A 17,745-nucleotide genomic window follows, 5' to 3' on the forward strand; every position below is an offset into this window, starting at 1 on the left:
CCGGGGTCCCCCAATGACTCATTATTCAGAGACGGGAACCTCTGGCCTAAGCAATTTCTAAGATGTGAATGTCAAAATAATACAGAAGAATACCCCCCCAAAAAAAAAATATATATATATATACATACAAGTATATATATATATACACCAAGCAAATGTTATTTGTATTTGTGCTAGTACATTAGAACAAACGGTATCAAAGCGCTATGCATGAGGAAGGGCAAATAGAGAAGTGAATCACATAAACAGGCAGATGACCTACACAGTCCCTACTAATCTACTCTGTAAATAGCCCGGTTTTAATTTGCTTACGAAAGCTCAAACGCGACTTCTGATAAATTCCGGAAGAGCTTTCGACAACTTAGCAGCCGCTACAGTAAAGGCGCATTCACCCCACCTAACTTTCTTGCAGCGTGGAACCACTACTTTATACTGTTCCGACGATCTCAAAGATCTCCTGGGCACATACCAATACATGGAGGACCTCAAATAGTTCGAAACTGTAGAGTGAGGGGCTTTATTTGTTAAGCACAATGCTTTAAACAACACTTGTTTCTTTATTGGCAGCCAGTGCAGGAATCTCAGTCCTTTTCTAACTGAAGCATAAGGGGGTACTCCCAGGACATTCTGGATGACTTGAAGCCTATTTAAAGAAGATTGATTGATGTTTAAGTATAACGCATTGCAGTAGTCTAAACGTGAGATAAGTGCAATGACCACTGGTGCCCCAAGATCCTTTGGAAGCAAAGTTAGAATCTTCTTTAAGATCCGGATCACCCAAAAGCAGGAGCTCACCGTTCTACTCACCTGGGAGTGAAAGGTCAAGGTGTCGAAACAAATCCCGAGATTTTTGATTATGGTCACACAAATGCCCTAATAGTACGTTTTGTTTAATGCACAATTAAATCTATAAAAGGTTTTCACATTTTCAGTTTTACGTCTAGATTTGTTTATACTTTATTAATTTTAAGGTATTAATTTTAATGTTATATAACTTTTTTTAAACAGTTGGGGACCGCTTGAGAAGTCTTTGGATCACAGGTTGAGAACCACCGGGCTACATCACCTGCTCTGCAGGAATTATCAGTATCCTGTACTGTTAATGTCAAAAGTGAAACTATAGGTCATATAATTCAGTGGACCAAAAAAACTTCCGTGTCTCAGAAGACAGAGTAAAACATTCAAGTAGCCTGTTGGGGTAAACAGAGAGGGTTGCTTCAAAAAATGCGCAGATAGGGTAGCAGAAATTGGGCACGGGAATAGTTTAATGTATGTTTTGTTTAAAAAGAAACATTAATTTCTTATCACTTTACAGCTACAACAATAACGACGAGGAACAATTTCGCTAATGCAAACGAGGCTTTTCACTCGTTAAAATGCACAATTAAAGACATGGCATTCCGAGCACATATGTATTTCGGTATCTGCTACAGGCTAGTATCTTCACTTCTGAGCATGCGCAGTAAATTTGACATGGTGGGAATGTAAAACACTTCCGGTAACAGGCACGTAGGGAGAGGTCACATGTTGTGGTGGGTTAAACTGGTGCTGCTGGGTTAATACCAGTGCATTTTTTTTTTTATCCCAAGGGTAAGACAACTTCATACTCCGGAGAGAAATGTCCCGCCAGAGTTCAGAGAAGGTGAGCGTTACTGTATTGGCTTCGAGTGGGTGGCTTTTGGAAGGATGACGCTGGTGCACGTTATTTATTAGTCATTGAATTGCAGCCATTTAGTGAGTTATTCTTATTATCATTAGTGTACTCGGAGCGAACTTTAATGTCAGCTTGCATGTGTCTTAGTTGTGCTTGCCTATTTTAGCTTTCGGCATGCTCATCGTCCCCTCCCTCACTTGTACGGTGGTTCTCTCCTTGGAATCTTCTTCAGACCCTCTGAACAGGTGAAAAAGCCTTTTAACTAACTGAATGGGCCCTACTTTTCAGCAAAATCTCAAAAAAAGATTGTCAGGTGATTTCAGTTGGATCATTTCCCCAGTTATCTAAAATGATTCTTCTCGAAACACGAGCCATGCTTGATCCTTTTACTGCTATTAGCTCGGTGTTATTTCTTTCTTCACTTTTTATCATGCATACCTTCAATCAATCAATCAATCACTCAATCAGGGAACTGTAAGCGCACTACTCACTCGTGAGGATCTCAAGGCGCTGTGGATGAGGCGATAGGCATCTCTGTTCAGTCAAAGAGCCAGGTCTTGAGCGTCTTCCTGAAGATGTTCAGGGAGGGGGAACGTCGGATGTCGATCGGAAGCTCGTTCCAAGTCTTGGCTGCGATGTAGGAGATGGCTCTTCCTCCTGCTCTGCCTTTGTGGATGCGGGGAATTTCGGCGAGGGTGAGGTTGGTGGATCGGAGGTTTCTTTTGAGTTCGTGAAAGGAGATTCTCTCGTTGAGGTATTGGTGCCCGGTGTTGTGGCATTTGTAGGCGTGGGTGAGTATCTTGAAAGTGACCCTCTTCTCAACAGGGAGCCAGTGGAGGTTCCGTCAGTGGCGGTGCGTCCTTTAGGGGGCTGGGGCGTTGCCTCACAAGCCGCCCGCAGCTCCCTCGGCGTCTCTGAACTTAAGTAAACTCTCAGTTTACTTAAGTTCAGAGACGCCAAGGGAGAACTGACAATCATGTCAGTCAGCATGACGTCGAACCGCCAACCCCCTTCAGAGGTCTGAAAGGGGTGGGCGGTCCGGCGTCATGTTGACTGACAGGCATTGTCAGACCAGGGGCAGGCAGCACAAGTGCGCATGACTTGTGAAGGTTGGCGAATTTTTCCGCCGTGCTCAGTCATGCGCACTAGTGTCTGCTCAGGATGGCGCATGCCCATTAGGAGAGCGAGGGTTGAGCAAAGGCTCAAACCTCGGTCTCCTAATGGGCAGGCGGGCGGCGAGTAACCCTGCTCTAAGTCAATCCTGGCGCCAGCAGCGCCAGGATTGGCTGAGAGGGGCTGCCAGTTGCCAGCAGTGATGCGGCTGTTCCTGTAGGCACCAACGGGCCCGAGGGCCCGAGGCGGCGTGGGCCTGGTCAGGTAGGATTTTTATTTTATTTTAAAACTACCCCCCCGTTAACCCCCCCTGCGACACCCCCCCCCCCCGACACCCACCCTGCCATTCCCCCCCCCCCTCCCCCCCCCCCCCCAAGCCCCGACTGACTCCCGAGCACTGCCGCCAAGTGACACCACTGCCAAGCCCTGGGCTGTGACAATGTGTATGGCAAGTCTTTGCACCTTAAGGGATATGCGGACAAACAAACTTTTATTCTTCTGTTATGTTCCTTGTTTTATCTGCACTGAATATGAAAAATGTCCTGTGCGCCATGTGGCTTTTTAACTGTAATTATGGCGGCCGCACCTTTCGCAACGCTCGATGTTTAACGTTCATTCTTGTTTTGTCGGCACTAGATATGGAAAATGTCTTGTGCGCGATATTTTACTTTAGTTCTAGTGTCACACGCGCTTTATTTGTTAATATGGCGGTCGTGCCTTTAGCCATGCCTCATGTTTAACTTTCATATCGTGTTACTTGTTTTCTCTGCACTGTATAAAGAAATTGACCTATCAATCGAATGATGCTTTACTTTCACTCGCATGCGACGCGTCGCTTTCTCTGTAAGTGGCAGCCACTCCTTCTGCCACGCTTGATGTTTAACTTTTAGTATTGTGTTGTTTGCTACTTGTTTTCTGTGCACTGGGTTCGGAACATGTCCTGTGCACCGTTTCACGCCAATAAGCCCACACTGTTCGATTGCAAATACACTGAAACAGTGAGCAACTAAGGGGAATAATTAAACAAACGTTATTCAAGATGACATGGCATTTAATTATCTTGTGAATACAATATTCAAAGGGGTTCGTTCGGTCTTCTGAATTTCTTGTCAGAGAAACTGTGTGGCACGCTTTTTTTCCTGCAGGGCTCGTGCTTTACGATCTAATCTAAATGTGAAGTTATCAGCAAGATTATTGACCGTAAGTAGCGTTAAGTGACAAACTGCTGCTTTCTTCTGGCATCATAAATATGGGACCGATCTTACTTGTTTTCTTTTAACTTGGAATGGCTATCCAATTAATTTACCGCTCCCTGCCCGCATTTGAGAAGCTTTTGTAGAATGGCTGGTCTCAAAATTATCCGTGATCGCAGGTGTATTGTATAGGTCCTTGTTCATTGGCTACCTCCACACATTTAGCACAGTATTCATGATGGGCATGTGCATATTAGTTAGATACCCACGTTCGCTTTCCACTGTCTCTGTGAATGCTAGTATTTTATTACACAGTGTTGTAGACGTAGATTGATGAGACGTGAGGACTGTTGGGCTCATCACCTTGTTTGACCACAAATTCTTACAGAGTCACAGTCTCTCTCTTCGCTCCTGATGCTGCCAGTATGTCCGGCATGTTCGAATCTGTTTTGTGCTTGTGTGTTGATGATATAGGGAAAGGAACAAAGCTAAATATATATGTATTAGTCAAAAATAGGGAGTCACTGGGGCCACCTTTTCCCCCCATTTTATTACCTGCTATGACTCCATAGACTTTACTCTCTTTGTTTTGACGTTGTTTGCTCTAGCACTACAATGATACTGTATGTACAGAACAGTGTGCGCTTGTGTGTCTGTGATTGTGCATGTAGCTGCCTACTTAGCCAAATTTTCTTCCTGCCTTCAACAACACTATCTGCAGTTACAAGCCCTGGCTTTGCCCACTCACTATGGATACACCTTATATACGTGTGTGTGTTTGTGCGCATGTGTGTGTCCCTCTCCCTCTCTCTTTCTCTCGGTCTCTCCCCCTCGATCTCTCCCCCTCTTTCCCACTCTCTCTCTTTTCTCTCGCACTCTCTCTTTCTCTCCCTCCTTTTTCTATTCTTTACACCACTATTTGCAACCCCAGCTCTGTCTTTTGTTCCTGTGTTATAATTACATCATGTAAACAGCTATTCAAGGTCAGATAAGGCTGTGCAAACCTAATTAGATTTACTGCCTTCTTGCCTGCTGTCACCTTATAGATCTAATTTAGGCCTTCATTGTGAATTTCCTGGATTTGGAAGCAAAGATATGAACGCTGGAATGTCTGATCCAGCTGGTATCTCTGGATCAAAATTTAATAATGTTTGGAATTAGGAAATGACCAGTTGGATCCAAGAATACTGGATGTTTTTCCGGTGGGTGTTCCCCTGAATCCGGATACAGATCTGTTGACGTTTTCTGCTCACTTAGAGCCGGCTGACGAGGTCAGTGGGGAGGCTCTTGGGGGCATGGTGTCAGATTATGTGGTAAGGACAGGAGGGTTTGTGGTAGGCCAGGAACCTCTGTCTGCTCTCCCATGGTGCTGCAGGCGGTAAGTTGGTGCCAGGCTCTGCTCTTGCCTGTCCCTGACTTAGACTGGATGAGAAGCTGCTCCCGGTGAGACCTGACCCAGGGGGTCAAGAGCCAGAATTATCCAATTCGAAGACACCAGGCTACCAGTAGTTGCCAGGGGCGGTAGTCCCCCTTTGTCTTTGCGCTTTAAAGCTACCAGTATATAGTGCTTGTATATACTAAGAAAACAAAAGCAAATTATCTGATGAAAAGCAAAGTAGATTCCTTTAAAGAGCATGGCAGGCTGGGGCCAACTTAAGGATGTGAGGTTTAGGTCATAGGAAAGAAAACAGAGCAGCCCCTCCCCCCGCACAACTCACACACTCCCAAGATGCTTCAATGTAAAGCACATACAATTAGTGACAGCAAATCTTTAAGGGGTATTCTTGAAATATGCATAAACTCGAGGATGCTTCCCATTTTAATTTTTTTATCTAACGTAATCAACCACAACATCACTGCCTGGAAATTTGCACATCCTAGTAATGTCAGGTGTATCTATGATTTTGATTTCTTATGAGACGAAAGCATTAATACTGGGCTAGGAAAATGAATGGATGGCAAATGACTACCATCAATTTCTAGGCAAGGGGGAGTGAGTTGCTGGCTACTTTACTTTCTATTACCTTCTGTGTGGGGACAAAGATTCACTTCCTGATCACAATGGCTTTGCTTTTCCTTTGTCACTTTATCTTGCACTTGTTACAAAGAGAGAAACGGAGAGAGATGGAGCTAAGCAGAGCCAGAATGAGAGAGTGTGGCAGAAAGAGAGAGTGTGTTGAGCTAGAGAGAGAAAAAGAGGGACATAGGAAGTAAGACAGATATAGGTATGAGCATACATACACAGTTATCTCTACTATAATCAGACACTGGAACAGACAATTGAATGTTGGAATGTAATATCTTGTCCCACTTTGGGGTAACTTAAAATTTTGTCTGCTACAGGAATTTTTAAATATGAGAGAATGTTAATTTGCTTTGGCAAGTCATGAATTGTAGACTGCACTTAGCCCAGATGAAATGACACGTGGGAGGCCTGCTTTGGCAGTAAATTTGGATCTGGAATTTCTGAGTTTGAGTTGCATGGTCAATATTTATGTGTCACTTTCATAGTTATTTAGACTGTGTTTCTGTTTTACACTGTTTCTGTCAATATGTAACCTTGAGCCACAGTTTTGGTTGATGTTGATTGCAGTGGCTCAGTTTATTTGGTGATTCACAATTCCAATCATGGGTAAAACATGGCTTGTTGAACATAGATGAGATGTACTTGCAAATTGTTGGATTGCATATTGCATTTCAGGTTTTCAATTTGACCAATCTTTTGACTTCTTACCAACAAAATATCAGTGTCTTCCTGGTCGAGGACCACACTGCTTTTTAGGTCTCGGCTGCGAAAGGCTGCGCTTGCGCAGTCTCGCTCCGAGATTTAATGAGTTGGAGTGACTTTGAGAAGAGGGGCTTGCACCCGCCCCTCTTCTATCCTGTTCTCCATTGGCTGGCCTCTTAAATGCTGGCCAGCCACTGGAGAAGAGGTCCAGTCACTCCGTTGAAGCCCCGTCTTTTTCGGATCGGGGGGCGTGTTTTTTGCGAGAAGTCTCAGGGAGGAGACAACAGCAAAACACGCCCCCAAATCCGAAAATGAGGCTCCCTTTCTCCGAGGCATTTCTGCTCTGCCTGCCTTGGAGAAAGGCGGTGGTGTGCTCGTCCTCTCTGCCACACGTCGGACCCTGCGTGCAACCCTGCTCACCTCTGGTGCGGTTCTAATTTATCTGCTGCACAAGTATGCGGTGGGATTGCCCTGTCCCTGCCTCCCCCTCCTCTGCCCACCCGGAAGAGAATTCTGGTAGCAGCACGTTGCCCCCTGTGCAGCTCCTGCGCCGCGCTCACCCATGGCTGTTCTGCCGCCGTATTGCCGAAACTGATCACTACGTCCCCAAGAAGCAGCAGCTGCCGGTGATTACACTTGCCCCCCTGGCTTGTGGTACTCTTGTATAGTATGCTCTCTTTCTCCCCTGAGTCTGCAGTACTCTGGTATGCTGGGATCACTCTCCCCGTGCCTCACTCCCACAAGCCTCTGGGCCCGGCGCTTGCTGCCCTCCCCTCCCCGTGCCCTCGCCGCGCCTCCCCGGGGAGCCCTCTTGCTGCAGCGCGTCTAATCTCGGTGTGAAATTGCCCTTATTGCGGGCACTGGTTTCCCGGTCATCCTCGCTGTTCCCTTAACTGCCGCGTCCAAGGGGAGGGGCCCGAGGGCAATGATGGCTCTGCGAGGTGGGTGGGATTCGTGGAGGAGCCCCGGGTTGGGGCCCGGCTCACTCGCTCTCACTCATTCTCTGCCTTCACTCGCCCTTCGTTCTCACCCATTTTCCCTTCTCTCCCCCACATTCTTTCGCTTTTGTTCTCAGTCATAGTCACCCCTTACAATCTCGTTCAGCATTTAATCCCGTTCGCTCTCCCTTCGCTCTCGCTTACTGCTCTTTCCTGTCTCTCACTCAGTTCCTTCACTCTGGCTCTCTTCATTCGCTTCGGTCCTCGCTCTCACATACTCTAACTCCACCCCCTTACGCAATCACTCTCTCCTTCTCCCTCCCTTGAAGCATGTCATTATTATCTCTCCCCGTAGCACTCTTTCCTCTCTCTCTCTCTCACACACACACAGTCTCTGTATTCAATATCCTTTTTTCGACACACGCGGACTTTCAACTCCATCACACACGTCGCCACTCCGTCTTCTTCTGTCCCTTCAGCCAGACTGTTTTACCCTCAGGCTCCCCGCCCTCTTTGCTCACCTCCATCTACGTAGCCATTTCTCGTGGTTGGGGGTTTTCTCATGGTTTGGGGGTTCTGGACTGATCGAGTCAGTTACCATGTGACACCCCTGCATTACTGAGGCTGCCGGGAGACCCCACCCGCAGTCACCGTGGACAGCAGAAGCCCTCTTCCATTCAGGGCTCAGTTTTAAGCACACACACCTGCAGCCGATGCATGTGAATAGACCGGCGCCATTGTTAGAGCCCTGGAAGCCATAAAGTGCAAGGAGGCGCTATACCCCACCCCACCATGGATCAGCTGTGAAGCTGCAAATGACTATGGCAAACACAAACAGGGGCTCATTCCAAACCACTTCAAGCACTTCCGCCCCCGCCTGTGTCTACCTACACCCATGTCAGACGTGTGTTACAGGGCATTAAAGATATTTCTGCCCAGCTCTTATCCCTGTTGCTTGAGCCAATCTCTGCCTGCTCACAGCTGCAGGCTCCCCCGTAGTGGATTGCCCCGTCCCTGCCTCCCCCTCCTCTGCCCCGGAAGAGAATTCTGGTAGCAGCACGTTGCCCCCTGTGCAGCTCCTGCGCCGCGCTCGCCCACGGCTGTTCTGCCGCCGTATTGCCGAAACTGATCACTGCGTCCCCAAGAAGCAGCAGCTGCCGGTGACCAGCTCCTGGATTTCCCCATATCTCGGCGTGTACTGGTGAGTTTCCTCCTTTATTTTATATTAAAATTACGAGGGAGCCTACCCCTTTTACTGCCGAAGCAACAGAATCACCGCCGCGGCCCACAGGAAGCCATGCATCCTTGCCCGGGACATGTGCGGAGCCTGCGGTGTAGCAGGAAGTGTCTGCTCAAATGGGGCTCCCGTGCGTCACTCCTTTCTTCTCTCGTTCTGTCCGTTACCCCTTTCTTCTCTCATTTCTTTCTTCACCCCTTCCATCACTCCGTTCTTCTCTCGTTCTTTCCTTCTATCCTTCAATTTCTCATTCCTTCCTTTATCCCTTCCATATATCATTCCTTCGTTTACCCCTTCGTTTACTCCTTCCTTCTCTCATTCCTTCTCTTATCTTCTTTCATTCCCTGTTTAACAACCTAATGAATACGATTGACAGTTATTTCTCACCCAAAGAGTCCTTCGTGTATGTCTAATATTAATGGGGACATCCTGAGCAGAAGAAACAAGCATTTACAATGCAACTGTCACGGCATTGTTAAAGTTAGAGATATTGGCATTGCTCATGACAATGCCGTTTCTTTAAATGTTTTAAAAACAAAAACATAAACAAAAATAATGTCATGAGCAATGCCAATAGCTCTAACTTTACCAATGCCGAGACCATTGCATTGTAAATGCTTGTTCTCTTATCTGTCTTGTATCAAGACCCTGCTGGACTATGGGGTGAAAGAAAGTTTGAATAAGCAGCTACCTATGTCATATGACATCTCTTTATTAATGTAATAACTGCACTTTCACAATTGCTTTATTAACCTTCCTGCTTTCTCAAATTTGCTTGAAAATGCACCATTTGTTCACTCTTTTTTCAAAAAAATTTAGGCGGGGAGAACCCCCTCAAACTCCCCTTAGGTTGTTTGGGCTCGCTAGCTACACTCGATCGCTGCAGCGCAGTATGCCAATCATTTTATGCCTTACCACTTTCAAATGTCACCAGCCGCCACTGGGTTCCGTAGGTGTTGGGGGATGTGTTTGTGTCGAGGGATGCCGAGGACGAGTCTGACTGCGGTGTTCTGTATGGTCTGGAGCTTGAAGAGTAGTTCCTTGTTGATCCCGGCGTAGAGGGTGTTTTTGTAGTCCAGTCTGCTGGTTATGGGTGCGTGGGTGGCGGTCTTCCTTGACTCAGGGAGGGGGTGGGAATCCATTTGATGGACTTTCGGAGGATACAGAAGGTGTTGAAACAGCTGGCGGCAACTGCGTTGACCATTTGGTTCATGGAGAGGGAGGTGTCGAGTACAATGGCAAGGTTTCCGGGGTGGTCCGAGGGGCGTAACACAGGCCCCCGCAGCCCCTGCGTTGCGGGGGGCCCTGAGCTCCCGGGGCCTCCTCGGCACCCAGTACATTTGCAGACAGCAGAGGCTGTCTAGAACGTACTTTTAAAATAACTCCCGACGCCGCGCTTCATAAATTACCCGGCGCGTACATGATGCAATTTTGCGCAGCACGCAGCTGCGTGGTTTTCAGCCTCAGGGTGAGACATAGGGTGGGGCAAGGCTGGGCCAGTATTGTAATGCGCAGCGTAACCTGCTTGTCAGGCAGCCGGTGGGTGCCAGGTAGTGAGAATATTATTTAAGAATTGCTACCCGTGGTCTTCTGCAGCCCGGCCCTCCCAGCCACCGAAGCAACAGGCCTCAGGTGAGCCAGTCGGAAACAACTAGCTGGGACCAGGTGGCAGTGTTCATGCTAATGAGGTGACTGGTCTCTGCATAGAATAATGTCTCTGTGCTCTGAAACCCTCCCATGCCCAGCGCAGCCCCAGCAAAAGGGTGGGGGGGGGGTGGGGAGGGGTTGGACATCAGGACGGACATTACTCTGCCTAATCAAACTGATCTCATGGAGTTAAACATCCCATTTGATTTAATTTTCACTATAAAACTAACAACTAACTGTTTCAATTAAATTTCCATGCCTTGAGGAAATCCTCACAGTGTTTCTATCAGTAGCTTCGAGGGTTCTTTGATTAATTTAAACATTTCAACCCACCATATTTTTGATAAGTGAATCTCCTTCAGCGGGGTTCCGTGTCTAGGGATAGTGCTGAATCTGGTCTGGGGTTGCTTGTGTTCCTGTTCAGAGAGAGCGTGACATTGACGTTTTGGGGCAAGTGTCTCCTTTGGCTGGGTCTGGCTGGCGGGGTGCCACTTCCCCTAGTGACTTACCTCACCCAGCTCCTTGTGAGGAGGCTTTCTTCTTGGTGGAAGTTTATTACTTCTAGGGTTCACAGAGACGCTTTGAAGGATCACGGTGACACCTCACTCCATCCCGATCCCGCCCACGGATACCTGTCCACTTTTAGGAGCAATGCACTTAAGTGTGAAAGTGAAAGCCCCACTCACAAGTGTACCACTGATGCCACTGTGCAAGAGTTAAGTTCATTCGTGACATGCCCGTGTAACAGATACGTAGTTAGATAGATTGATAGACACAAAATACTACATTCTGATTTTGCTCTGGCTTGCTTGTACATCATGTTGCTTTGGTGATGAATCATTGGTTCTGTGCAACAATTATGTCTTAAAAAATTAGATAAGCAAATGTATACGTTCAGAAGCAAATCCTGGTACAGCAGAGAAGCCCCGGTGCAACAGCAAAACATCACTGCATCCGCAACAGCAAAACATCAGTGCATCAGCAACAGCAAAACATCAGTTCAGTAGCAAGGACTGGTACAGAAGTAAAATCATGGTCCAACATCAGTGCACCAGCGATGCATCAGTTCAGTAAAACCCTGGTCCAACATCAATGCACAAGTGATGCATCAGTTCAGTAAAACCCTGGTCCAACATCAGTGCACCAGTGATGCATCAGTTCAGTAAAACCCTGGTCCAACATCAGTGCACCAGCGGTGCATCAGTTCAGTGCACCAGCGATGCATCAGTTCAGTAAAACCCTGGTCCAACATCAGTGCACCAGCGATGCATCAGTTCAGTAAAACCCTGGTCCAACATCAGTGCACCAGCGATGCATCAGTTCAGTAAAACCCTGGTCCAACATCAGTGCATCAGCAATGCATCAGTTCAGTAAAACCCTGGTCCAACATCAGTGCAATATATCAAAAATCACCTCTACTTCTGTTCCCTGCCCTAGTCCGCTCATAAATTTAACCCCCGTCAAGGTGGCTTTACAAACCCTAGACTCCTTCCCTACATGCACCAACCTAGAAGTTGACGCTCTTTTAAAGAGCACTAAATCAGGCTCACCTTTAGACCCTATGCCGGCAAAAATCGCAGCCACTTTGTCAACCTCTCTTGCAAGTCCTATTTGTTCTATCCTCAATAAATCTTTGGATGAAGGCGTCCTCACAGCGGAGTGGAAAGCAGCTCAGGTTGTTCCCATAAAGAGAAACCCGAAGCTGTCACCAGAGGACATCACTAACTACCGACCCATTTCTTTGCTTCCTCTTAATAGTAAACTTCTCGAAAAACATATTAATAAACATCTCTCCGAGTTTATTGAAACCACCCACTGTCTAGATCAATCACAGTCCGGATTCCGCCCGAAACACAGCACTGAAACAACATTAGTGGAGGTCATAGACAACATCCGAATGGCAGCAGACAATGGTCAGGCAGTGATGCTGGTCCTGCTTGACCTGTCGGCTGCCTTCAACACCATATCCCATCAGGTTCTTATCACCCGCCTTAAGGAGATAGGTGTTAGGGGCATAGGGGCAAAACACTGAGTTGGTTAATTGACTTCCTAACTAATAGGACACAAACCATGAATCTTGGTCCCTACAGTTCTCAAACTACCTGCATTAGCAAGGGGGTTCCACAGGGCTCCTGTTTGAGCCCCACATTATTTAACATCTACGTGACCCCCTTGGCAGGATTCCTCAGAAGGCTTGGATTTACCCCCATATCTTATGCTGATGACACGCAACTTTTGCTGTCATTTGATAAATCGAATCCACTCACCCAAGCTATCTTTTCTGAAGGTATGAAGGGTATTGCGCAATGGATGAGGGAGAACTTCCTACAAATGAATACCGATAAATCAGAAATAATGCTGTTTGGAGAGGCAAAACTTAGATGGTCCCCTAGCTGGTGGCCAGAGGAATTGGGCTCTGCCCCGTCCCCTAAAGATGTAGTAAAGGATTTAGTAGTGCGTATTGATCAGGGTCCAACTCTAGAAGAACATGTGAACAGGCCCGCCAGAACCTGTTTTCACTCTCTCCGCATCTTGCGAAGGGTCTGTCCCTTTCTTCCCCTAACCACCCGCAAAACCCTTGCTCAATCGTTGATTATCAGTAGACTAGACTACTGTAATGCCTTATTGATTGCAGCCAAAGAAAAATCTCTCAACAAATTACAGGTTGTCCAGAACACTGCGGCCCGTTTAGTAAACAATGCACTTCCCAGGACTCCTTCAGCTCCTTTACTCCGCGACCTTCATTGGCTCCCTATAAAAAGAGAGTCGGGTTTAAAATCTGTTGTATGGTTTTTAAATCCTTACACAACTTGGGTCCTGGCTATCTGGCTCATAAATTAGTCAGATATACTCCCACTAGATTGTTGAGATCCAGTCATCTAGCATATCTGTGTACCCCTCGCATCAAACTGGCGCGGATGGGAGGGAAGGCGTTCTCTCACCTGGCACCTCGATACTGGAATCTCCTCCCACTACAACTACGTCAATGCACTAACCTATTAGTCTTCAGGAAACTGTTGAAAACAGAGCTTTTCTAATCTCACTCTCTTGATGGTCAGCAGGCTGTCCTAGCGCAGAGATACCCCGTATGGGATGATTCAGGCGCTATATAAAACCCACAAATAAAATAAAAATAATAAAATAAACCCTGGTCCAACATCAGTGCATCAGCAATGCATCAGTTCAATAAAACCCTGGTCCAACATCAGTGCACCAGCAATGCATCAGTTCAGTAGCAAGGACTTGTGCAGCAGTGAAACCCTTGTCCAATAGCAAAACATCACTCCATCAGTGAAGCATCAGTTCAATAGAAAGGCCTGGTACATCAGTGGCACTCTGGTCCAACTAAAATGCATCTGTGCATGAGCGATGCATCAGTTCAGTAGTGAGGTCTGGTACAGCAGTAAAACCCTGGTCCAAGAGCAACGCACCAGCGATGCAGCAGTTCAGTATCAAGGACTGGTACAACACTGAAACCCTGGTCAAACAGCAACGCACCAGCAATGAATCAGTTCAGTAGTGAGGTGTGGTACAGCAGTAAAACCCTGGTCCAACAGCAACACACCAGCGATGATCAGTTCAGTAGTGAGGTCTGGTACACCAGTAAAACCCTGGTCCAACATGAGTGCACAAGCGATGCATCAGAGGTCTGGTACAGCAGTAAAGCCCAGGTCCAGCAGCAGAAGCCCAGTGATAGCAATGACAAGATGCAGTAGCACATGTTTGCATCAGTGATGCACTGGTGCAGCAGGCATTCACAAATGCAACAGCGATGCTCTGGTGCAGCAGTGATGCATAGGTGCAGCACTGGTGCGCCAGGACAGCAGTTATGTCCCTACAGGTCCTGCAGGGATACAAAGGTTTTGCAGTAATGTGAAAGTGCAGCAACGATATGCAGATTAGTAAGAATTCACAGGTGCATCGATGATGCTGATCTACAGCACTAATGTCAAAGTTTAGCAGTACAGTTCAGTTATAGATATGACATACAACTGCAGCGGTAACAGCCTGGTGCACATTTGCAGCTGTGATGTCCAGGTACATGAGCCATTCCCCGGAGAAGCAGCAATGTGAAAATGCAGCCGTAGTGCCCAGTGCACCAGTCGCACACTGATGCAGCAATCACGCCTGGCGCGTAGTGATGCTTCAGTGGCGCACTGGTGCACAGGTGCTGCGAAAAATCCTCACTACTTCCAGGATCACGAGGCAGGTCATTTTTGCTTTGGTAAAACAGTAGTACCTCAAAGATGCAGCAATTCTTTGACACAGACGCAGTGCCCTGATGCACCATTGATGGTGCAGGCATGGTAGTGAAGCTTAATGAAGCAGTGGCCCACAGTTGAAGCAGTACTACAAAGGTGCAGGATTGACACGCAGGAAAATGTGATCCCGACATGCAGTACTGGTGTCCTGGTGCAGCAGTGACGCACAGATGAACCAGTGGCGCCATGGTGCAAGAAGGACATAGAGGTGAATCTTTGATGCCCTTGTGCAGCAGGACACCTCAGTCGAAGCAGTGATGTCCTTTTGTGGCAGTGGCACACAGGTGAAACAGTGATGCCCTGGTGTACCATTGACAGACAGATGCGAAGCAGTGACACCCTGGTGCAGCAGTGACACACAGGTGATGCGGCCATAGTCTGTGTAACAGAGACACACTGGTGAAACAGTGACACCCTGGTGCAGCAGTGACACACAGGTGATGCAGCGATAGTCTGTGCAACAGAGACACACTGGTAACACAGTGATGCCCTGATGCAGCAGCAGGAGAAAGGTGGGAAGTAGTGACGCCCTGGTGCAGCAACGGTATACAGGTGAGAAGCAGCGATGCCCTGGTGGGGCAGTGAGGCACAGGTGAAGCGGCGATGCCCATGGCCAAACAGGTAAACAGGTGAGAAGCAGTGATTCCCTTCTGCAGCAGCAGTGTGGTTCAGCAGCAGTGTACAGTTGAGAAGCAGTGATGCTCTGGGCAGCAGTCCAGTCGTGTATAGGTGGGAAACAGTAATTCCCTAATGCAGCATTGGTGTACAGGAGAGAAGCAGTAATTCCCTAGTGCAGCAGTGGTGTACAGGTGAGAAGCTGTGATGCCTTGTTGCAGCTGTGGTATTAAGGCGAGAAAGTGGTGCCCACGTGCAGCAGCATACAGGTGAGAAGCAGTGATTCCTTGGTGAGCAGCAGCGTACAGTTGAGAAGCAGCAATGCCCTGTTGCAGCAATGAGACAAAGGTGAGGCAGCGATGCCCTGGGCAACAGCAATTTACAGATGAGAAGCAGGGATGTCCTGGTGTAGCAGCGGTGTAAAGGTGAGAAGCAATGTTTCCTGGTGCAGCTGCGGTATACAGGTGGAAAGCAGTAATGTCCTGGTGCAGCAGTCGTATACAGGTGAGAAGCAGAGATATCCTTGTGCAGCTGCGGTGTAAAGGTGAGAAGCAGTGATGACCTGGAGCAACAGCAGTTTAAAGGTGAGAAGCAATGAAGCCCTGGTGCAGTATCAGTTTAAATGTCAGAAGCAGTGATGCCCTGGTTCAGCAACGGTGTAAAACTAAGAAACAGTGATGTCCTGGTGCAGTGATAGTTTAAAGGTGAGAAGCAATGATGCCCTGCTGCAGCGGTGGTTTAAAGGTGAGAAGCAGTGATGCCCTGGTGCAGCAGCGGTATATAGGTGAGAAGTAGTGATGCCCTGGTGCAGCAGCGGTGTAAAAGTGAGAAGCAGTGATGCCCTGGTGAAGCAGCGGTATAGACGGGAGAAGTAGTGATGCCCTGTTGAAGCAGCGGTGTAAAGTTGAGAAGCAGTGATGCACCGGTGCAGCAGCGGCTTAAAGCTGAGAAGCAGTGATGCTCTGGTGAAGCTGTGGTTTAAAGGTGAGAAGCAGTGATGCCCTGGTGCGGCATGTGGTTTGAAGGTGAGAATCAGTGATGCTGTGGTGAAGTAGCAGTTAAAGCTGAGAAACAGTGATGCCCTGATGCAGCAGGGATTTAAAGGAGAGAAACAATGATGTCTAGGTGCAGCAGCTGTGTAAAGGTGAGAAGCAGTGATGCCCCGGGAGACTCCCCATTGAAAGCTGCATGGCTTCCGATGGCAAAACAGCACTCTGCACCCGGCTGCCCCAGTGCCGCTGAGGGTGCATCTTTTATGCTGGCCTAAACCCCCATTTGCCCTGAGCTTAAGTCCAGATGCTTTGCTCCCACAACCCAGTGGCCTGCTCGTCAGCAGCCACCAACCGGAGGCCCCCTATCCCCCATTGAATAATATTGGGCCTCAGCACTCTGCACCCGGCCGCCCTAGTACTGCTGAGGGTGCAACAAGAATGCATCCTTGACCCTAGGGGACCCCTGAGTCTAACCCCAGAATACCAACTCCCACAACAAAGTACTTACCTTTGAACTGTTAACACTATTTTCCTCCATAGGATAACGTTGACTGTTTTTCTATTAAAAGTTTCCGAATGTGGAGATGGTAAAACCTAAAGAAATTCTTTAAAATTGTACGAACTAACAAACACGATTTTACTTATCTGTTTTCAAGAAATGTCCCAGTGTAGTATCCAGGTATACTATACTGTGTAAGAAAAGTAATATTAAAAGTAACTTACCTGTAATTTTACTAAAAAGCCCATTCAAAGTAAATGTACTGTATTCTACAAAGCATTGCATTTCTCAGTGACAATACTGTAAGTTAAAACAAAGTGCATATACAATTTCAATTCAAACTGCCTTATTGCTGTCAAGTATTTATTGCTTACCTGGACCAGGCTTGCTTGATTCTAGAAAATAAAATAACTAAAAGAATATTTTTATACAAAACAATTGGTCTGAAGTTCAGTCTTTGAGTGTGTGAAATCACATACTGACTGAGTGTGTGCAACAAATACTTAACACTGTCCTCTGATAAATCCTTACTGTTCGACCACAATACCACACATAGAGAGTAAGGTGCTATCTAACTTTACCTCTGCCTACCTTGGGGGTTCCACTGGACTCTGTGTACACTATACCTCACTTTGGTATAGTATATACAGAGCCAGGGGGCATATGTATCAAACGATTTTGTATTCGCAAACGCTGCGAATCGCAAAAAAACAGCGTTTGCGAATACAAAATCGCAAAATGAGATGTATGAGGCATTTCAGCAGCGCATTCTTAAGGAATCGCTAATTTTGCGATTTCTTAAGTTTGCGTAAGCATTTAAGAAATCGCAAATTGCGATTCCTTAAATGCTATGTAACACGCACCCAA

General features: G+C 47.2%; 1 protein-coding gene across 2 annotated transcripts in view; it reads left to right on the forward strand.

The window, feature by feature from the left end:
- The first annotated feature begins 1,473 nt into the window (after nt 1-1,473).
- Nucleotides 1,474-17,745, forward strand: part of LOC146858945 (zinc finger protein 135-like) — a 161,632-nt gene continuing 145,360 nt past the window's right edge. For both annotated transcript variants that reach the window (XM_085649596.1, XM_085649597.1), the window contains exon 1: nt 1,474-1,642. In XM_085649596.1, coding sequence (XP_085505722.1) covers nt 1,619-1,642 — 24 coding nt within the window. In that variant the 5' untranslated portion in view covers nt 1,474-1,618. The remainder of the gene's footprint in view (nt 1,643-17,745) is intronic.

This window comes from Triturus cristatus, chromosome 3_2, assembly GCF_964204655.1.
Source record: "Triturus cristatus chromosome 3_2, aTriCri1.1, whole genome shotgun sequence".
NCBI classification, from domain to species: Eukaryota; Metazoa; Chordata; class Amphibia; order Caudata; family Salamandridae; genus Triturus; species Triturus cristatus.